Source organism: Dermochelys coriacea, chromosome 8, assembly GCF_009764565.3.
Source record: "Dermochelys coriacea isolate rDerCor1 chromosome 8, rDerCor1.pri.v4, whole genome shotgun sequence".
Classification (NCBI taxonomy): domain Eukaryota; kingdom Metazoa; phylum Chordata; order Testudines; family Dermochelyidae; genus Dermochelys; species Dermochelys coriacea.
Window position 1 is genome coordinate 83,276,532 of NC_050075.1, and position 23,052 is coordinate 83,299,583.

The window sequence follows — 23,052 nt, forward strand, 5'->3', positions numbered from 1 at the left end:
CAGAGTCCATGCAATAATTACATTTTGATTTGGTTTCTTATTTTATATTTGTCAATTAAAAAGCAAGGAGTTTCCAGATCACCACCACATGATGCATGTACTTCTGCTGCCACTCAAATACACACACACACCCCTAGTTTTACACTGCAGTATTTACGATAATGTTTGGTCTACAGCTTTTATTTTTCCCTAATGATCTCTCCCTCCTTATTTTAAAAACTAGGGGCCATATCCTCATCTGGTGTAGATGTGATGTGCTCTTCTACACTAACTGTGGATGTGGCCCTTGTAGTTAAATTAAACCCAAGGGTGCAGCTTTTATATAGAACTGTGGCTAAGAAAGCTAACAGGAGAAAAGGAAATGTGGCACCTGTTTTTGTTCGTTTTTAGAAAGTGAAAGTGAGTCAGTAGAACTGTTTGTATGAGTAAAGATTACTCACATGAGTAAGGGCTGCAAGAACAAATCTTAACAAGTGAAAAATAAATGGCCTGATTCTCCTCCTCTTTTCCATGGCTGTAAATCAGGAATAATGTCATAAAGTTAACCATGTAACACTTGTACTATAACAGTGGTTCCCAAACTGGGGTTCATGAACCCCTGGAGGTTCACACAAGGTTACAGGGGGTTCACCAGAAAAATTTCCCTACTGGCGGCTAGAGGACCCCAGGCATAGGAGGCAGCAGGTGGGACCCGGTTCCAGGGCACACAGCCTGAGCCCCATGGAGTGCTGAGCGGCAGCCCGAGCCCCATGGAGAGCAGGGCTGGGAAGTTGGGGCTAGCAGCCCGAGCCCTGTCCCAGTCAGCGGGGGGCCGCCAGCCTGAGCCCCAGCAGTCAGCATGGGGTCAGCAGCCCAAGCCACATGGAGCGCGGGGCTGGGCAGTTGGGGCCAGTAGCCCAAACCCCAGCAGTCGGCGGGGACCGGCAGCCCAAGCTCAGTGGAGTGCTGAGCGGGCAGCCCAGACTCTGGCGTGTGGCCAGCAGCCGGAGCCCCCTAGTGGGCAGGGCAGCGGCTGGGACCCCAGGTCTGCAGGTGGCAGCTTGCACACCAGTCCTTGGCAGACAGGGGAAGTTAGGCAGCATGAAGGGCAAAGCGAACAGGGGCCATGCTGTATGTGGGGGGTGGTCAAGGCTAATCTGTCCCTCGCAGGGCACCCTCTTAGGGACGGCCCTAGTGGTGGAAGAAAAGGTGTTTGCGCGCCAAACCAGCCGGAACCAAGTTGTAGCCAGTGTAGCAACGTTACAGTGCCTCAGTAATTCGATACTTGGTCATTCTCTTTGGAGTGTTGTTTTGCTTCAGTGAGACACGAGTGAATCTTCTTATTTTCTGGTTTGCTGGTTGTTAGCATTCTCTCGTGTACAAAAGTTCAAATAAAAAGAAGACCAAGTTCAATGGATAAGTGGCTGAAAAAGGAAAGTGTAAAGATACAAGAATTATCTAGTGTTTCCTCAAGTCCACACTGTGGAAAATCTAAGTATAATGATCATGATGGTCCTGGAAAGTCACTTACAAAAAAAATAAAATAAAATATGATGATGATTATATAAAATATGGCTTTACATGCATTCGTGATCAAGAACATCCAAAACACTGTGTGTGTAATTTGTGGTGATGTTCTAGCAAACAGCAGCCTCAAACCTTCTCTACTTCGGCGCCATTTAGAAACTAGGCATCCTGCACAACTCGACAAGCCTGTTGATTTTTTCAAGCAAAAAATCAATTGAGAGGAAAAGTGACATTACCAGTTTTATATCCAAAGCAAGTTCTGATAATGAAAATGCACTTGAAGTATAATACACGTGAGCTACCGAGTAGCAAAAGCATCAGAAGCCCATACCATAGCAGAGAGTTTGATTGGTCCATGTATAAAAGACGTAATTCATTGCATGCTCGGAGAAAAGGTTGCAAAAAGGATTGACATGGTACCTCAGTCCAATAATACATTGTCACGAAGAATTAATGACATGTCAAATAATGTAGAGACTACACAGAGTGAAAAAGTCCGTATTATGCTATACAGTTGGATGAATCAACTGATGTAGCTAATCTAGCTATTTTGCTACTGTTTGTAAGATATGTGAATGAAGGTATGGTTGAAGACTATTTGTTGTTTTGCCGACCATTGAAAGAACATACAACTGGAGAAGATACCTTCAATCTGACTATTGCATATTTTCAAGAAAAGGAAATAGATTAGTCCCGTTGCCTAGACATTTGCATTGATGGGGCCACATCAATGACAGGGAAGTATACTGGATTTGTAGCTCAAACAAAAAAAGGTTGCATCAAAAGTCTCTTGGACTCATTGTAGCATCCATAGATAAGCCCTTGCAACAAAAGGCATGCCTGAGGGACTGAAGGAAGTACTGGACAATGCAGTGAAAATGGTGAATTTCATAAAATCACGGCCAACAAATTCCAGAATATTTCATGTACTTTGTGAAGAAATGGGTAGTATACACAATTGTTTGTTGACCCATACTGAAGTTAGATGGCTCTCATGGGGCAAAATCCTTGTGCGCTTGTTTGAGCTTAGAACAGAAATTCTAGTTTCCTTCAACAGCCACCCTTTCCACCTTGCCAGCTGTATGGAAAATAATGTCTGGCTCCAGAGCCTAGCCTATTTAGCAGATATTTTCTCAAGAATTAATGACCTAAATTTATCTCTTCAAGGCCTCAATATAACAGTTTTCAATGTGCAAGAGTAAGTTGAATCCATGATAAAGAAGTTGCAGTTCTGGGAAAGTTGTTTGGAAAACAATCAAACTGAGTGTTTCAGTAATCTTCATGACTTCCTGGCAGAACATAAACTTCAGTTGGATCAGTGCACTAAAACCTATATAACTCTACACCTAAAAGGACTTTGCACTACTTTCAGGGAATACTTTCCAGCTATGTCAGGTGATCATGACTGCATTCGCAACTCCTTTGATGATACCACTTTCTCAACACAGATATTGAACACTGAGGAAACAGAGAAATTGATTGAGCTCTCCTGTGATTACGAACCGAAAAGGAGTTTCAGAAATCTGTCATTGATCAACTTTTCGCTGAGTTTAAGAAATGAGTACCCCCTTCTGGCAGAAAATGCTGCTGCAGTTTTACCACCACTTTCAACAACATACTTATGCGAGAAAGCGTTTTCCTCGTATGCACATCTGAAAACCAAATAGAGAAACAGACTTGATGCCAAACCAGACCTGAGACTTTCTCCCTCCAGTGGTTCCGGAGTTCCAAGAGCTATGCAGAGCAAAGGAAGTGCATCCATCACACTGAGGAAATTTAAACTTAAATCCCTGGAAATATTCATTCTTAGGAGGGGGTTCACGAGATTTCCCAATTTAGTGAAAGGGGTTTGTTAAAGTTTGGGAACCACTGTACTAGAGGCAAATGAGATGCAAGGGGGCAGATTCTCAGCTGGTATAAACTAGCATAGATCCACTGAAATCTGACAGTATACCAAAAACTACACCAGGTAGGAATCTGGCCCAATGTGTGTATATTCAAGTCCATGTCAGTTTGCTGCTAATATGTACTCACCTACATACATCAATTAACTGCTTATCCTTCTGAACACAGTTACCTTGAGAAAGAGCAGTCATGCACTAGGTAGGTGTGAAGGACACTATCCTAGGAAAATATATGGTGAAGGGAAGTGCAGAGTCCTTGATAGCTGGTGCTACCAATTAAGAAAATCAAATATCCAAAGTTCAGAAAAGATTCTGAGGTCCAGGTTTGGTTGAGGATAACCATAAGACCTCTATAGTCTGGGTAACGCAATATGGCTGGAGATCAGGGTTCCATTCCTGGCCCTGCCATGGCCTTCCTGTGTTCAGAGTTCAACATAACTCTCAGGAGCATTATGAAGCTAAAATCATTAATGTTTGTGAGGTGCTCAAATACATCAATGTGCTGAGAAATACCAGAGGAAAAGCCTATAGTTATATTAATATAATTCCAATCAAATGATAAAAGGTCACTTTTATTAGCAGTGAGTCAGATGACACATTCAAAAGTCTTAGGGCAGAGAATACTGCTATATGCACATACTACTGTTCAAGTAGCACATTTGTATACAGTCTCTCAACTCCGATCAGAGAATTAGAGGTAGTCTCACTGATCATCCTGTAAAGTTCATGGGACAGATTCTGATCTCACACAAATGTTATACTGTTGTAATGTCAAAGAAATTATTCCAGCTTTACATCAGCATAACTTTGATTAAAATAAGTCGCTGTGATAATTTGCTGTCTGGCAATCCAGCTACTTCTGACCTAGAAGTGTAAGCAGTTCTTGGTGCAGTTGTTGAGCTGGTATAAAATCCTGCTCTTCATGACTTCCCAAATGAAAGAGTCTGCAGTGCAATTACGGTTTATTTTGTTATGCTCTATTAAAAGTTTCTGGGATATTTTCACCATCTGCAATTTTACAGCTTTTATGCAACAAATTTAGAGACAGGAATACATTTTCTGAACAATTACTCATAAATAATATAATTTACCATGAGCTTTTTATGGAAGTAGCCATCAGACATAAGTGTAAAAGCAACAGACTCCAAAAGAATATATCAAAACTACCAGATAAACGTTCCAAACATCCTGACCAGTATAATGCATCCGATGAAGTGAGCTGTAGCTCACGAAAGCTTATGCTCTAATAAGTTTGTTAGTCTCTAAGGTGCCACAAGTACTGCTTTTCTTTTTGCGAATACAGACTAACACGGCTGCTACTGTGACCAGTATAGTTAGTGTCTCTTTTGTTACAATTTATTGACATTATGATGCTGTATATGGAGATATGAATACAATATTAAAGTAAACTATCAAGAGGAAGTTATTTTGTGTACACAAGATTAAGCATTTTAACTACAAAAAAGTTAATAGAGTTCTGACTCTCTCCTCTATGTTGTGTCCCAAGAAGGTCAGGTTAACTAAAATAAATCAACTGCCTACTAGAGCCCTGTGGACAGAAGTTCATTGTACAGCAGGTTTGAAAATTGGGGAAAGATATAATTAAGCACAAAGATCTAAAATTTGTCTAGGACACAGGCACCAAACTGTGCCCAGCAAGAGACCACAAGAAGGAAGTAGTCTACCGCAACCCTCCTGGAGCATTCCATAATGAGGCACAAAGACCTTTTCTGCATGTTATCTCCATGTACGCCCCTGAAAAGGCAGTGACCTCTGTGTACAAACACCTACACAGATTATTCATGCTTTTATTATGTATCATTTGTATTAACAGAAATAATTTGTCTGGATCCTGTGTGCAAAGCTGCCTGGGGGCACCCGCTTGGGAAACAGGTCCATGCTGAGAAAGAATACAGTCTTAAATTTTTTATCACGTATCCTCAATGTAAACTTGTCTACATGAATACTTAATTTGCAGCAAGTCAGTGCATAAATCTACCCTGGGCTAGCCTACCATGCACAAAGTGTGTTTGTGGACCCTGCTGCCCATGCACTGAAAGTTCTCTAAATGCCCTTTGATCTCCTCTCTTTGAAACAAGAATAGATTAAAGCACACTAGAGAACTTCTAGTGTGTGATAGGAAGGTCCACATGGACACTTACACTGTGTCTATGCTTGGAACTATTGGTATGAGTCCCAGCTCGCACAGATATCCTCGCACTAGTTATCATCGAGCTAGCACACTAGTGTAGCACAGGGCAGTGGCTAGCCACTCTGAGTACAAACCTATCTTGACCCTGTGGGTACATACTCAGGGCAATTGGCCTGTGCCACCACTTGCTGCTACCTGTGCTTCCATGGCTACAGTACTCAATGAGAACAAGCAAGAGTAGGTTCATGCAAGCTGGGACTCACACCCCTAGCTACGAGTGTAGATGTAGCCTTAGTGCATGGCAAGCTAGTGCAGGGTAGATTTACACCATGCCTTGCCACAAACTACATGTTTGTGTAGACAAGCCCTAAAATCAGTTACAGTCTCAATATTCTTGGGTTATTTTAGTGGAAAGCTAAGAAATTTTGGAGCTGAAAATAGTAGATGACTCCACATACAATGCAAAGGCACATAGTGCCTAAAAAGATGCCAGCTAAAGAAACTGCCCTTGTAAGGCTGTTTGTAAAGTATGAAGAATGAGGTTATGTGTAGTATTTTTTATAAATATCATATGCTTCTTAGGTTTCAAGTCTATTATTTGTGCCTATATTATGCAAGAATTCAATATAGGGCTGAATTCCGTAAGCGTTCCTTGCTCCCACTAACTTAAAGGATGCCACAAAAAAAAATCAGACTCATGCTCAGAAGGAGCATTCAAACAGGGGGAAATAGATCATAAGTACATATTGAAGGCCTTTTTCCCTCCCTGGCCTTTAGAGTGCAAAAAACACTGTATACATTGACATGGGGCCCAATCTTGCAAGCCTTTGATGCACAGATCTCCCAAGGACTTCAAGCAGTCTACTGAATTGTGAGCCAGTGAAACCCACTGTTCAGTGTGTCCTACATCCCCATCTAATGACTAGTCCAGAGAGGTAATGTGTTGGCTGCCTGATAGAAGAATTATTCCCTTAGCTCAAAAGGCAGAGGCTGCTGCTTTTAGCTCTGGCAATCATGGGTTTGATCTCTGGTTGTAACCCATAGTGGTGGTCATTAGAAAGACAGAAATGGACATTTATTCATAATTATTTGTTTATAGTACATGTGTCTTGTAGGTTTGAGAAAACAAAGATATATTTTAAACAATACACACTAAATACTCACGTATATTCATTTAAGCCAGTGGAGTTATGGCGATGTATAATATCTACAGACCTGGGCCTAAGCAAAAGTGAATGTGGCTTTTTTTAGCCTGGTAAAAAAATTCTCAAAACCTCTAAAAAAAAACTGGCTCGCTTTTATACAAATAGCTTTACATAAGTGTTTGTTAAAGGCTGTGCACTAAAACAGCAGGGAGAGTGAATCGCTATTACATTTATTTAGCTGGAATAAATAAGTTACAACTAAAGAGGTTTTATTTTTTAAACTGTTGACAAACAAAGTAATCACATTATAAATCCTAATAAGGATGGTCATGAAACTGTTTCATCTTATTATTAATTAATTATTATTATTATTAAAGAGAGAAGAGGAAAAAAGATCTAATCTTCATTTAAGGATGATTTATTTTTCTCTCTTCACTCCCCCCCCCAGAATTCAGAGCTTGAGCTCCAGCCCAAGTCACAACTTCAAAGCGCTATCTGCGCAGCTATTTTTAGAGCACAAGTGGGAGCCCCACTAGTGTGAGTCTATTGACCAATGCTGGAAGGCTCACTTCCCCAGGCTGTGTAGACATAGCCAGAGAGCAAAGACAGTCCCTGCCCCAGAAAGCTTACAAGTGATGTCACTATTTTAGGGCTCTGTCTTAAATATTAGTCTCAGTCTGGTAAGTATCTGATAAAGTCAAAGCTCCTCTCCCTTCTGGAGCCACTTGGCTGCTGCAAGAGAAGAGATTCTCTACTATTCTACTTTTCTACCAGAGCCTTTTTACTACTGTGATGACGGTCTTTATCTGGCTTTCTTCTCTTCCCAACCTCCTGAGTACTGTACTGCCAAATCCGGAGAAGAACAATTTCTAAATAGTCAGTGAGTAAACTATACCATGACTACTTTTAGAAAGCATTCAGAGATACCTCGTTTGAAATGGTTTGAAAACTGACATGAACTCTACATAAACAAGTTAAAAATATTTCTCCTCCTCTGTATACCGTGGCTAGTCTAATCTCTGCAACCCAGATCAGTCCCATACAGCAAATTATTTTTCTGAAAGGCTGAGGCCAACTGGAGTTTTACCAAAAACTTGAGGGGAAAAAAAAAAAAAACCACTTATGAAGACAGACAACATTTGTGAAAATCCAGCATTACCCCAAGTATATATAATAGAGCATAAGCCCATGATTTAATTATTCACAGTGAAAATTATATATTATACACACACACACACACACACACACACACACAGAGCTATTTATAGTCAATTCATGTAATGTGATGCTATGACTGAGAAAGATATGGCATAGTTATGATTCCACCAAAGATATATTTATTTAAAGAAACTATTTCTGAGGGTAGGGTGGGAAATCGTTAAATTAGAGGCTGCATCCGTTCCAAATGTGGTATAAACTAGTTGGAACTCCAGTAAAAATCAATGGAACTATGCAGATTTATATGAGTTTAGAATCTGCCCAATGGTTCACATAGCTACCTCCCTCTAAATAAAGCATTGTGAATTTTGTTTATACATATGTGAAAGCATCAGGAAATTCAAAGCTCTGATTCCCACAGCAACCATAATTATTTATGTATATATACTACCATGGTTTAATTGGGGCTGCTGCAGAAATCAGAGCTTTGAATTTCCTGATGTTAGTTTGTAAACTGAAAAACAAACTTGATATAAATTTAATAGAGAGAGAGAGTCTACCAAACTCGTATAGAAAGAATTTCTGATTTAATTCCTTTGCGCTGACAATAAGCAGCTGCAATTTCAGCCAATTTTTTCCCCAGAAATTTATAAACACCTAAAAACATGAGCTCATAAAAAGGTTCATAGCAATGTTCCAATAATAAAGCCATTTAGTACATTAGCAGTTCATTCAGAGGAAATCAATTAGGAATGATAACTGAATTCTCCCTACGCTAAAGGACATACTGTAACAGCTGTCTGACCATTCAAAGCCCACCAGAGCAGGAAGAATGAGCCTGTTTCTGCCAGTGAAGCTTGCAAGCCTGATCAACGTACAACAGAAGATTTATTTTTCCATAAGGACTCAGAAAAGCCTGTTTTCAGTCTCACAGATCCTCCTACTTGGGCTAAGTAGTAGGTCTGAAGAAGAAATCTCTAGAGGATAGTAATCTTTAGAATATTAATTCTATTGAGTAAAGATAATGAGCCAGATCCTGCAGACCTTTTCCAGGCAAAAGCCTCTTTCTTTTTTTTTTCCTTCTTTCCCCTATAAAATTAGTTCACTTCTTTTAGATGAGGTGAATGTAAGCAAGCTCTTGAAATGGGCTTGAATTGGGACCATGTGCTGGATTCGGGAGAGTAATGGCCATTTCTTTTTAAGCTTGTGTACCAGGTCAGCATTTTCCCTGGATGGGTCAGCCTTCTGCAGAGCCAGGTTGTAGTGTTAGCAAGGTCTTGCACTAAATTTATAATTTATGTCCTATCGAGACATTTTTTCTTTATCTTTCCCTTTGCAGCAGAAAAAAGAACCATGTATTTCAAACATCTCAAACTAACAAAAGTGAGGAAAACACTATGATTAAAAAAAGTTTCTACTGGTTCCATTTTACACTCTCGAGTTTGCCGAACAGAAATTCTCAGAGTACCATTTATGGCACTGTTTTTTTCTGTAGTAGCAACTTTTAAAGAGCTGCGTGGCCAGATGAGTGAAGAGATTTAACATTACCACCACCAATCTTCAGAAACACATTTGTACTAATTTAAAGACTAATTTATCCTTGTTCAAATATCCTTGTTTTTCATTGGGATGCAGCATCCTCCAGAAAGTTAGCCTGAAGCTCATGAAATAAACACTGATATCCCTTCTTTATTAAATTTTCCATTCAGAAATACCTTCCTTTTCAAATGCGTGATTCAGTTACCAAAAATCACCTGCCAGAGACCATAAGAGAGAATCTACTATATTTTAAAGCCATTTTATTGTGTCAGGAAATAAAAGGAGCTTCCAGCATTTTTTGGAGATAAACTGCAGGAAAAAAAGCAATGAGCAGATATAAATGTGATAAGATTTAGTACACATCAACATAAGGTAATGTGAGAGATCAGCCAAGACACAAAAGTGTGATATAGAAAGCAGTAATGCAGAGACAGACTTCAGGGTTAGCATGAGAAATACATTGGATATAGACTTGCAAGGTAATACCACTGTATTAAAACATGTATGTACACACAGACGAAGTGATATGTATAGAAGAAGTTCTTGAAAAACAAAGGCGGTAAGAATGCTTTCTACTATACTAGTAATAATTAAGGGCCAGATCCTCAGCTGATGTTAATCAGTGCAGCACCACGGACCTCCAAGAACCTTTGCTGATTTACATCAGCTGAGAATCTGGCCCCAGTGATGGAATTCTACATGCAGCAGAACAGAGGCAGCAAACTGTACTCCAACCATACAGCCTCCTTCACTAACATGCCCCTCCCTTCTCACCTCATAACAAGAGGCACAAGGGTTTGCCAGCTGTACTCTACCCAAGGAAATTTCCCACGTGTGCTATTCCCAAGGTGGCCAGTTCCAGGCAGCTTACAGTCCCTTTAAACTAGCTAAACTGGGGGGCGGAGGGGGAGGAGGAGCAGCTAACTGGAATCGGGACCAGGAGCCTTGAAACCCAGCTCCCTGTTGTAACTACTGCACCACTCTTGCATTTCAAAAAAGGTAAAAAAGGACAATGAAGAGTTAGAGTAACTTCAGAGAACTGCAATTAAAATAAATGGAAAAGATGTTTCTCCATAGCCGGAATGTGATCCTGTACAAAAATTTACTCTCAGACCCATCCCAGATGTAATTACTGGAAGTACATTTTACTTCTCCAAATAGCAAAATATTGAGAAAAATGCAATTATCCCTTCAGCCACAGAGAATTTATGTGATAAAAGTCAGAATCTGTTCAGATCAACTTAGCTCCAAAAAACAAGCATTTCAAGAAATAGGCTAGGCAGCACGTCACCGTCAAAAGAGCAGCTCTGAGTAACAGCATAGATTGTCATTAACATGCATGCCACAAAATGCGGCAATCCCTTCTGCTTTATTTGGGAATCCAACCTCTTGGGGCCAAATCATGCTGACCTTACTCAAAAAAATTCCCCATTTGCTTTGATGCGTAAGGATGAGCAGGAATTGACCTTTGGCAACACAAAACATGACTTGACACAACCTGGTTCAGCATAGAAGTTGTGTGTTAACATTTTTGGAAAATACTATCATGAAACAGTATTTCAGATTATCAACTGTGTCTCTGGTAATCCACAACAAGCATAGAGTCATTGGGACCATTCATCCCACAAGTGGGTCATGCCCACACAGGGAACAGTAAAATAGGTTAGTTTCTTCTTGTGGAGTTTCCTATGAATTCTCCCATCATGATGAAAGAGGAATGGAATAAGCAGGGCGTTCAGTCCCCCCAAACTAGCAGATCCCCCAAGAGCTGCATGGGAGACCATGAAGACGGTGCTCTACACTGCATCTGCACTCTCTCCCGCTCCCTTGCGGCAAGGCTCCCGCATGAGGGCAGAAAGCGCATCTTCACAGCCCTGCTAATCAGTGACCTGCTCATTTCTGGCTGGGAAGCATAACAAAGTCACTGTCTCAATGTATGTTAGGTAAGAGTCATGGGTATTTTTATTATTATGCATGTATTTGTATTGCACAAGCCCCTAGAGGCTCCAACCAAGATCGAGATCCATTGTCCTAGATGTTGTACTTACACATAGAAACAGACAGTCCCTGCCCAAAGACCTTGCCATCTAAACAGGATACTTTGGCACAGAAGGAAGACTTAGTATTTAAATCATATATGTAAAAAAGTATTAACTACAAAGAAAAAAGTTATATTGCATTAAAATATTTAACAGTGGGTATAAATCAATGGATAGATGTGCAATATTTGGGAACACTGATTTTATAATGAAAACTGAGTATCTTCATTTAGAAAGTAAGTGCCATTCAGTATTACAGGTATTACTGAACCAGAGGAGAAAGTTACACATAGTAGTGTGCACATAGCAGTTAACAATGACAAACTCAATTAGAAATTAAAAACAAGATGTGCAGTTCTATTGAGGTAACCCATGCCCTTGTATTTGTGATCCTTATCCCCCACCACCTTTACCTCCATCATTTTTCCTTCCCAGACTTTGTCACACCTCTACTTAGGTCTAACTCATGTCAGCACAACTCCTACTCACATCAAGCTCTCTAGTGTACTAGTTCAAGATAGAGAGTAGAACCCCGGTCTCACTGAAGTCAATGGAAAGACTCCCCTTACCTTTTCTTTAATATGGCACCTAGCATACTTTTGGCTACTCAGTGAACAAACAGCAAATAATAATTAATGATAAATGGATGGAAAGCTAGGCCTATGTTTACTTTAGACACTTGCTCATTTAAAAGGTATTTACCACCTTTTCTTTAATACGGCACCTAGCATACTTTTGGCTACTCAGTGACCAAACAGCAAATAATAATTAATTGTAAATGGATGGAAAGCTAGGACTATACTTTAGACATGTGCTCATTTAAAAGGTATTTTTACTTTAAATATTAGCAAGAATCCCCTATACCAGAGGATAAGTGTGAAACAAATATTAATTTAATATTTTGCTAAATAAGGTGTCTGATTTGATGCCTTATCTTATTCATTCAGGTGCATATTATATTATATAATCTAAAACAAATCCATTTGACAACCCCAAAAGATTTTGGATAAATGGAGTTTGTAGATGGGGAAAATCTGTCTGATCTATTTATAAACCCCACTTGTCAAAAGTATTTAGGAGAAGGTCAAAAATATTTGGCTTTCAAATACAGGGCAAGGAACTGAGAAAGTGATGCGCACCAGACAACACAAATTTAGAAGGGATAGAGTCTGGATAAATGGATTTTATCATCTACGGTATATACATATATGCATGATGCTTGTGTTCTGATTTATGAAAGCAAAACTCCACCTATGGACTAATGAAATGGTATTTGCTCCATCATAACTATTCAATTCCATTCAAAGAAATGGGTGGGTAGCAGAACAGCCCAACACATATGCATGCACATAACTGAAGCCAAAATTTGAATTTAGAAGAAAAACATAGAATTAAGAACCCAATCCTACCACGTGCTGAGTGCCCTCAACTCCTGCTGAAGTTGTTAACTAAAATTATGCCTGTTTTGACCAGAAAAAAAAGTAACTACCCTATATATTCAGTTTGAAATTAGTGTATCTGTTTATGCTTGAATAAGGCTAAGAGGACATTCACTCTACTATATTATTCAGTTCAATGCTGAAAATGTCTTTTGTATTCATATTCTCATTTACCCCAGATGATTTTCTTTGCCTGACTGAATGTTCTTTGGAATCATCCCTAAAATGCCCCTTCAGCTCAGTACTACCATGAGAAATAACACTTACTGCTGTATTCTGGATATGCTCCAGTTTCATGTTGCAGATGTCTCCAGTTTATAACACATTCTTGACGAAATATTATTTTCAATACCTATGTATGATCCACTACCCTCTAATAAAATGCAGTAGTACTGTAGTTACCTTGTAATGATATGTTTATCTTCTCTGAACAACTTTTAAAATAAAACAAAAATGCATAAGTGCTGACAGTTCAGGAAATTAACTTTTATATCCTCAGTAGAATCAAAATAGTTAAAGACAGTAAATCCCCAATCCTGAAAAGACTTACAAATGTGCTTAACTTTACACATAGAAGTCACTACAGGGTCAGGGTCTAGACCATTAAGTCCATTCCTCTGCAAGAACATGGCTTAATCACACAATAGAAGATAATATCAGGTTGTTAAAAAAAATGTTTAAGCTGAAGTTTAGGCAAAAATGGCAATTTAATACACCCTTAAGTACTCATTTTACTAGCAATCTGGGAATTGCAACAATCTGTGGGTTAAAGAACTATTCATTCACCTCAACACTTGGGTTTCTAAATCAAATGTGAAAGTGAGTTTGTGATTTTATTCTCATCCGCAAAGGACAGTTATCCACCCTGCAAAAGCCAGCACAATATTTGATGACAATCTGGACTTGAGACATCCAGAGCTATAATTTCAGGAGTACTGAACATGCACAATGTGGTACACTGGCAGAGCTGTAAGGAAGATTTCAATAGTACCAGCCAATACTACCCAATTCTAACCAGAGCTGTCACTTCACTGAGGAACGTATTTTCAATTACAAAAATTAAGCATTAAATCATTTGTCAGTATAAATCACGAACAGAAGAGTGCTCTAAACAGCAGGATTCAGAGAAAAGCTTGTCAAGACAGCAATAATTCATATTTAAACTACAATCTATATGATGCAAAATATTTTATCAAGAGTGCAATGATTTCAAAATATTTATGGGAGCACTCATCCATCTACAAGCTTTAGAAAAAAATATGTATATGTACTTAGGAGATTGAAAGTTCTGCATTTTTTCCTCTAGAAAGAAAGAGGCAGAAAGGGCACAGCAAGGAAAAGAATGAGTGATAATGAAAAACTATTAGAGTAGCTGTAATTCAGTGTTTCATCATGTATTGCATAAACAGAACATATCTTTTGAATGAAAACACAGGTTAATAGTTCTTTTGACATTCAAAGTCCTTCTGGAATTAAATTAATTGCAATCTTTAAGGACAGATATTTTATCTGAAAATAAATATTGGGACTGGGTAATACATTGGGGTTTTTTGACACGTAAACTGATCACTTCAATTACTTTTCTGGATAGTCAGTCAATCTGTGCTTGCCTCAAATTTATTTCACTGGAAGCAATCGTTCACTAAAAAAAGCCTACATTATTATCCTGAAGACTTTGTCCACAAAGTATGTATGAGAGACATGAAACTGACAATGTTACATAAAGCTAAAAGATTAGTTAAAATGGTATTGTAGTGCAAGTCTAGAGAAATCAATAGAAAAGCAGAGGTGAAATTATTTTGACCCTTTTGAATCAATAACAAAACTCCCTTTGATTTCAGTAGGGCCAGGATTTATAGCAGATACTCTTGTTCTGATCACACACCCATTTTCCACCAGTGTAAGAGGAGCAGGGGGCCCTCTTTCTAAAAGAAGAATTAAGATTCAGTGTTTCTCATGTCTTAAACTGTTTTGAAAGAGTTTACGTGGTTATGTTAAACCATTTTCATAAGTGTGTGAACATGCACACTACCCTTTGGGACCCAGTTCAAATTTGCTTTATAATGCCATCATAGGACAGAGTAAGAAACTTTAGGACTCTTTACTATATGATAATCAAGTGTGTTCCAACTCTGATTTCTGATACAGTTTATACCAGTGGTGGGCAACCTGTGGCCCGCATGCGGCCCATCAGGGTACTCTGACTGCAGGCCACGAGACATTTTGCCGATGTTGACCATCCGCAAGCATGGCCCCCCTGAAGCTCCCAATGGCCTCGGGCCCACTGCTTCCCGCAGCTCCCAGTGGCCAGGAACGACGAACCGCAGTTATTGGGAAACCATGGAGGGTCGTGCCTGCGGATGGTCAATGTCAGCAAAATGTCTCATGGGCCACAAGCAGATTACTCTGATGGGCCGCAGGTTGCCCACCACTGGTTTATACTGACCTGACTTGCATTAAGCAGTTAGGAAGAACTACTGCAGCCAGTAACATGCTGGCACTAGGTTCTGTGCTGTGTTTTGAGGGATTGCCTGGGAGCACCAACTCCTAATGCCCATCTGCAACAAACCTTGCTAAAGCTCTGTTCAGACTACAACTAAACCAAGTTACTTATATCTAAACCATACTTGAAATTAAGCCATTACCAAAAACATCAGAAGTATAGCTTGACCACTGTTCTTTAACACAATTCTGAAATGGATTTTAAAACCTATGGTTTGCATCAACATATTAGGCAGTATGGCCAAAGCATTGATTTAAACTCTATTCCCAGCTCTGCCACTGATCTCCTGGGATACAAATTGGACAAATCACTTCACCTCTATGCCCATTTCCCCATCTGTAAAATGGGGATAATAAAACTTCCCTTTGTAAAGTGCTTTGAGAACTAATAAGGAAAGTTGCTCTATAAAAGTGAGATGACATTAACAACTAATTCTAACCTTTACCTTCCTTAATATGGTTTACAACTTGTGGTATAAAGTGGGCTTTATAGGCTCCATCTGTGATCATGGAGCCCACAACTAACAGAGCCCCTGCCCCCCACATACCATAACTCACATCAAGCCTGACACGCTCATTGTTGTCATAAGATATAACTCAAAGGTGTCATGTAAGGTATCTTATATAAACTGGTGACACACTGGTCATGAGTATCACTGTGCATGCATCATGCAGATGGGGTATAAATAATTGTGCTTGTGTGTTGGAAACATGTTCCTAAAATATATTTTGGGGGCAAACTTGATAAACAAGTTTGGCTTGGACAAAGGACTATGGATTCACCTGTTTGTCCTCTGGCTTACAAAGCTTGACCCAATGAAAGCATATGTACATAGAAGGCAAATAAAGCCATCAAGCTAAATGAGCAGGGGAGAAGACACAATCACATTGGGGGAGAGAGAAACAGAATCTACATCCCTTAAAAAAAAAAAAAAAAAAAAAAAAAAAAAAAACAACCTTCCTGGCTCTTGAAACAGAGACAATAGATCTTGGATAATATAAGGCGGGAGGGGGCTGGAGACATTTTAATTATCCTTCACTTGGGGGATGATAGCATACAGCTGCCATTGAGCTTAGGAAAGCTGGATTCTCTTGAACTGAAAGGCAAGCGTTGCTGGAGACTTAATGTAAGTGAGAATCCTGCTTAGACAAAGATTGCAACTTGATGAAATTGAGTTTTAATCACTAGGGCTATGTCTACACTGGCAACTGAATGACAAAACTTTTGTCTTTCAGAGGTGTTAATCCCCCCACTCCCCGAAAGACAAGGGTTTTGCCAATGACAAGTGTCAGTGTGAACAGCTGTTTGTTGGCAGGAGCACCCTCATTGGGTGCCAAACGCTGCTCATTGGGGGTGGAAGTTTTTTGTCGGCAGGAGAGCTGACAAACAACAGCTACACCGTGTGACTTTTAGTGGCATGGCTGTAGCAACACAGCTGTGTCCTTAAAAGCTGTGTAGTGTAGACATAGCCTTAGAAGCATGTTTTATTTTGTTTGTAACCAGACCTGTTTTTTGTTCTTGCTTAGTATCACTAAAATCTCTGATCTTTGTTGATAAACTTTTTCTTGTTTTATTATAAAACCATCTCAGTGCTATGTAATAAAAGTAGAGAGTGAATTCTCAGCTAGCCAAACAGGCTGGTGTGTGCTCCATCTCTTTGACGGCAGTGAATTTAACTTCTGTGAGTGTCCAGTGGAAGGGACTGGACACTGCAAGAGATTTCTCTGGGGAACTAAGGTTCATCGATTGTTACCTGCAGCAAACTGGCAGCGTCCTCAAGAGTTTGCTGGCAAGGCAGACAAGCTGCTATGTCAGGGAGCTGACACACATCTTAGCAGCAGCAAACTCTCACTTGCTGAAGCGGAGATGGGTAACACAGGGGCTCACAATTCTGGGTATCCCATGCAAGACTCACAATAAACATAACTACACATAAACAGAGTTGTGAAATAATAGTTTGGGGTCTAACAGTGTTATAACAGTATTTTCAGACTGATCTACATGGACAATTTTTGGGAATCTCCTACTGTTTCACTAACACCCATGTTAACCTTCCTTCAGACTGGAGACCAGTTTTTAGCACTGCATGATACTGTAAACAGACTTTTTTGATCATCATATTCTGCTTACTGCTAAATCTATTTCAGTTCTAGTCAGAAATGAAAACAAAAACCATCTTTGTTACAGATGCATAGTTCAGAATGCCACATGCAATATGAAACTGAAATAATAAGATGCTTGTAAGCGTAACACATGATGTTAAAAGTGTGATCTGTGGTGTTCACCACGGCTAGCCACTATCAAAAACCTGCAGATTAAAAAAAAAAAAAAAAAAGACAAGCTTCAGACACAGATGTGCATTAAAAATTGTCAAACATATTAGGCTCTTACCAGAAATGGACTCCAGCAAATGCAAGAGACACACATTATAGCCAATAGCTGAATGATCATTTCAAAATGATGAGATCGGCCTTGTCTTTGTTGACTTTTAAATTTGACTCTTAAGAGAGTAATTCCTGTGACAGCATTGCACAAGAATGAAACAGCAAGGGCCAGTAACCCAAGACAAGAAAAAAGTAATAGATAAAATCGGTCTTCCCAGTCCTCAATATGTTCTGTTTTATAGAAGCACCAGGTCCTCGATGCTTGAATTTGATATGCTCTAAAGCTAAGAATAGGCAGCAAAGCTATAAAAACAGCAAAGAGACATACCGTAGTCAAAATCATTTTTACATGTTTAGAAGTCATTTTTGTAGAATGAAATATTGGTTTAGTGACTCCAATGCAACGTTCAACAGCCATCACAGTGCCCAGAAAGAGAGGGCACAGCCCAAAGAATACCATACATATGCCAAAAACGCTGCAGAGAATGTTTGATTGATTAAATCGAATCCAGTCTTTGTCAGAGGCATACACAAATACGGCAATAGTTCCATTGATGAGATGGCCAAAAAGATCTGTGACAACCAAACCACTAGCAAAAAGCAAAAAGGATGCTTTTGATTTCTGTCTAAATCTCTGATATGCCTTCATGAGAATTGCTATTGCAAGACTGTTGGATAAAATTCCCACCGTCATGAATATTATTGAAAAAAATACTGAAATCTTTTTGTGTGAGTTGCAGGTTGTGTTTCCTAATCCATCCAGCACAGGTGATTTTGAACTGTTCATTGTTGGAAAAGTAGCTGGAGCACTCAATACATTTCAGCAGTCGTACAATCAAAAGGCATCTGTAATATTTAAAAGAAAAACGTTATAAAAGGCACATCTCTCATTTGATATTTGAAACAGACACTCCAGGTAGTTTGTGATGGAAATCTAATTTCCCTAATCTATCAGGTGCATGATGTGGCATAACATCTTTGAGCAGTTACATTGGGTATAGTGAGGTAGTGCTAAGTTTAATAGTGCTGGAGCCCTGCAGAAATGATCTCAAATTAGTAATTCTGTCACACCTGAGACAGTCTCCCAAATTTATCTTGTGTGCCAGTCTACCATAAGATCAGGCACCCATATTCAAAACCTAACATTGTACCAGTCAACTTTATCTCACAACCACCAGCAGCAGCATTCTCTATTGCCCATTCTTTGCTACCCGCAGTGGGCAGAGAGTCCACGATGTCAGCACCCAAGGAAGGAGTCGAGAGATTCTCTCACTCCAGCTGGGGCAGCAGATAATTCACACCCCTCTGCGTCCCCGACACACACAGACCCGTGCAAGCCGCAGCACCCTGCGAGAAAGCGGGACTGGGTAAAACAAATCCCCCTGCAAATTCGCACCGCTTTCCCTGCTTGCAACATCCCCCTACAAGAGGCAGCAAGCCTCCTCCAGGCATCGTCCGCGATCGGCCTGGCCACTCTCAATCAACTGCAGCTCAACAGCAGCAGCCACACTCCGATTGCGATTAAATCCCGTGCAAAGCACGGGAACACACTCCAGCAGCAGCAGGACTTCCGTGCGCCTCTCAGTGCAAACCGGGGGACCTCCGTGCGTCCACCTCCTCCTTGCAAAAGTGAATCTCGCAAAGCCATTTAAACACAGATAAAGATCAAACAACCCCGTGGGAGACGGGACAGCAGTGTACATTCGCCTAGACGCTGCCTTTTGTTCAGCGGGGAGGGGCAATTTTTCTTGCATTACAGAAACAGACCCTAATATTAAACTCCTACCTGCGCTGAATGCCTGGGCTCGTGAACCGATATTGCGGCCGGGCGCCTTCCTCTGCCTCTCACGCGAGCAGCAGCTCGGGCTGTGCGCACACCGACAAGTTTGCAGAAGGTGAAAAGTTTCTACGCGCTCCTCCAGACCCTCCCTCCTTCTCCTCCCTCCCTGCAGCCGGCTCCGCAAAGAGCTCGACCAACGTCCCACTCCTCCTCTCCACCCTCCCTCCAGCCGGATCAACTCCGGGGCTTCCCACTCTGCCTTCGGTGTCAGGTACCCACGAAGAGCGGAGCCAGCCGCCGCTGTGCCTTTCCCCAGGGGAGAAGGCGAGCAGAGCCCACTGCGTACCCTCCTCTTCCCCCTCCCGCCGATCAGTTCAGGCGGAGAGTCACGCACAACCCACCCCGCAAGTCCTCACGCCTGCCTCTTTGCGGGACTTCCGAAGTGCGGGAGCGTCCCTCTGCCCTGGCTCTCTGCAGCTTCACCGCCTCTCGGCATTATTTGCTAGGCAGGGCCGGCCCTGCCAACCCTTGGGCGCTTACTCCCACCCTGAGGACAGAGCCCTGTTGAAGTCAGGTGAGCAGGGACGACTCACGCAAGGCAGGCGCAGGCCCGCAATTAGACATAACACAACGAACCTGCACTACAACGCTAGATTAAATGGGCTAGATTAGCCAGCAGAAACCAACTGGAGGAGGAGGAATCTGCTGCCCTGTGTCCATGAAGCGCTACGTGCGGCAGAAATCCTGCCTAAATCCCAGTGAGTGAATCCGACTGTTGGAAACCATCAAGCGGAAAGTGAATGCAAAGTATCCTCATTTTTAAAGAGTGCATCCCGGGTAACCAGCTCAGCCTTTTGCTCCCTCAAGCGTGTTAGCGTTGGTCCTATTCAGAAGTGTGCGCGAGTTACTGCCCCGCATCCAGCGCCTGAAAACCAGACTGTCAGCAGCCGCCTGCATCGCGGGTTGCGTACACGCGGCAACTTCCAGCTATCGCTTCATTTTATCTATATTGAAACTGATGTTTGTGGTACTGCGGGATATGCTGGAGTGAGTCACACCGTAGGGTTGCCAACTTTAGTTGGACGAATTCCTGGAGATTTAAGACATAATCCTTCCTTAAAAACTAATCTTGAATTGCCGGAGCCTCCAGGAAAATCCTGGAGGGTTGGCAAGCCGAGTTACAGGGATCCCCATGACATATAACTCCCAGGGTGGGAGTTCAGCCTTTGCCTTACCAGCCAAGGGGAAAGCGATTATCCCACTTCGGGCAACAACGAGACCAGTCACCTCTTACTCACGTCTCAGCCCAGGTGCTAGACGCTTTCCCCCGCTACTTTCCCCGCACGCCTTGCGACACATAGCTCTGGCCGCCAACTTTCTGAACTTTAAGCGAGCATTGCTCAAGCCGCACGCCGGCCGGCGGAGCTGGGTTTCTCCGGATTGCGAGCAAGCCTGGCAGAAGCTGCACTCGGAGAAGTTGCAACGACGGCTGCTTTAAAGGGCGCTTTCGGGGCGGCCCCGTGGACACGTGCGTCTCCCGCTCCCAGGAGCTGAGCCCCGGTGGGGCAGAGCCCGGGCAGCGGCCGGTTTCCTTTCCTGCCCCTCCAACCCCAGCGCTGTTCTGCTGGGGGATTCCTGGCAGCCCAGCAGCGCCTGCGCTGGAACAGAAGGAGAAAGTAGCCACCCGGGCAGCGGCGGGCCGGGCTTCCCAGCGAGCCTCCCATCGGAGCCCCTCGCTCCCCGGGCTGAGCGGCGGCGGGAAGCTTCAGCGCCAGCCGGGGGAAGTTGGCCACGCGGAGCAGCGGCCCTGTGGGGGAAGCGAAGCGGGGCCGCACATTTACCTTTAGTGTCTCCAGTGCCAAGCGGGGCCGCTCGCCCCCAGCTCCAGTCTCGCGCTGGGGGCTGCGGCAGCCAGTCGCCCCGCGGGCCGCCTGCTGCCCTCTCGCATCGCACGCGGGTGGGGAGGCTCCTGTCCCGCCGCGTCCCTCCGACCCCGAGCCTCGCACGCGGTCCGTCCCCCTGGGCAGGCGCTAAGGTCACGCTGCCTGCGCGCCCCCCCCCCCCCCCGCAAGCAGCCCGCCTGGCGGGGGGGGGGGGAGGGGAAAGCAGCGCGGGCGAAGCCAGCCACGCGCCTGGGGAGGGGTCCTTGGCACCAGTGAAGTGTGAAATAAAAGCCCCCGCCCGCCTCTTCCCGCTGAATTAGTGGGGAGGGGGAGGGGAGGGGAGGGGAGGTCAGGTCTCATGGATACCTCTGGTCCCTCTCCATGGAGCTTGGCACTAATAATGAGCAAGATGTTGCTTGTTTATTTCTGCGGGCAGCTGATTTAATAAGATCAGGGACAAATATGTAGCCCTTGTCATCTTCAAAGCCCTGGATAGACAGGGCAGGACTGCAGCAGCCTGGGGCACCCACCCCCCTCAGCTGCCCAGCTGCATGGGCTGAGTCTGCCAGGAGCCAGCTTCAGACAGGGGGATACTCTGGCCCACCGCTGGCACTTCTCATTGGAGAACTGGGGCCTCTCTTTCCCAGCCCAGTGCTCCTTGGCTGGGGGGGCTAGGGCTCAGGAAGGAGCAGGGAGGCCTCAGCCCTCCCCGTCCCAACGGAGGAGTCTGAGGGGCAAAGGCCACCCTCCTGCCACCTCATAAGAGGGTCCTGTCAATGGATGCACCTCTTAAAACTGCAGCATAGTCCCTAAGGTGGGTGGGGTGGCAACAGAGCCCTCCACTGGGCAGGATGGTCTTGGCAGGTGCCGCTCCATACATCGAGAGGCCCAGCCAGAACAGTCCCCTTCATAAGTGCAGCTTGGTCCAGGCAAGATGAAGGGTGGTCCAGTGAAAGGTGGCAGCAGCAGAGGGAAGTCCCCAACCCTCTCCTTCCTCAGCCACCTCGAAGAGGTAGTGGCGGTGTACTGGAGTCCCCACTCCTCCCACAACTGCCCAGAGGAATGAGCAGCTTCCAATGATGTTGTCGTGTTATTGGAGCAACCCTGCATGTCGAACTAGATGCAGGCCTATTGGCTAAAGTGACCTAAACTGCAACCACAACAGAAATAATTTCATTTTGATTCTGATCTGATTAGGACCAATAAATTCCCGGAAATTCTTTTTAAAAATATAATAAAATATTAACTTTAGAAAAAAAGTGTTGATTCAACATTTTCCAAAGTCATAAACTGAGATGAAGATTTGAAATTACAAACTGTTAGCTATATCATGCCATTAGTTTTTAAGCAAAACTTGCCCCTTGAAATGAGTGGAAAGTTCTCTTTAAAAGAAAAAAAGTTGATGACACTGCATAGCCCCATTCTTTGTGAAAGAGAAATTTAAAAAATCATTCTCATGTAGTTCAGGCCCAAATTTTGCCAACACTTTTAACATCTAAAGCCTTGTTCCCTATAAAAACAAAGACACCAGTAATAAGAACTTGTTTAAGAAGGAAAAGACAATTCGAAAGAAAGGTAGCTGCAGGTAGTAAGAAGAAAAGGAGTACTTGTGGCACCTTA

At 42.5% G+C, this 23,052-nt stretch overlaps 1 protein-coding gene across 2 annotated transcripts in view; it reads right to left on the reverse strand.

Annotated features, from left to right (window-relative positions):
• Window positions 1–21,583, reverse strand: part of PTGFR (prostaglandin F receptor) — a 40,072-nt gene extending 18,489 nt beyond the window's left edge. Inside the window, exons 1-2 of one of the 2 annotated variants that reach the window (XM_043491112.1) lie at window positions 20,848–21,583; window positions 17,777–18,615 (exon numbers count right to left, since the gene is read on the reverse strand). In XM_043491112.1, coding sequence (XP_043347047.1) covers window positions 17,777–18,556 — 780 coding nt within the window. In that variant the 5' untranslated portion in view covers window positions 18,557–18,615; window positions 20,848–21,583. Of the gene's footprint in view, window positions 1–17,776; window positions 18,616–19,555 lie in introns of both variants that reach the window. The other variant, XM_038413677.2, reaches the window with a different exon arrangement.
• Between the last annotated feature and the right edge of the window lie 1,469 nt (window positions 21,584–23,052).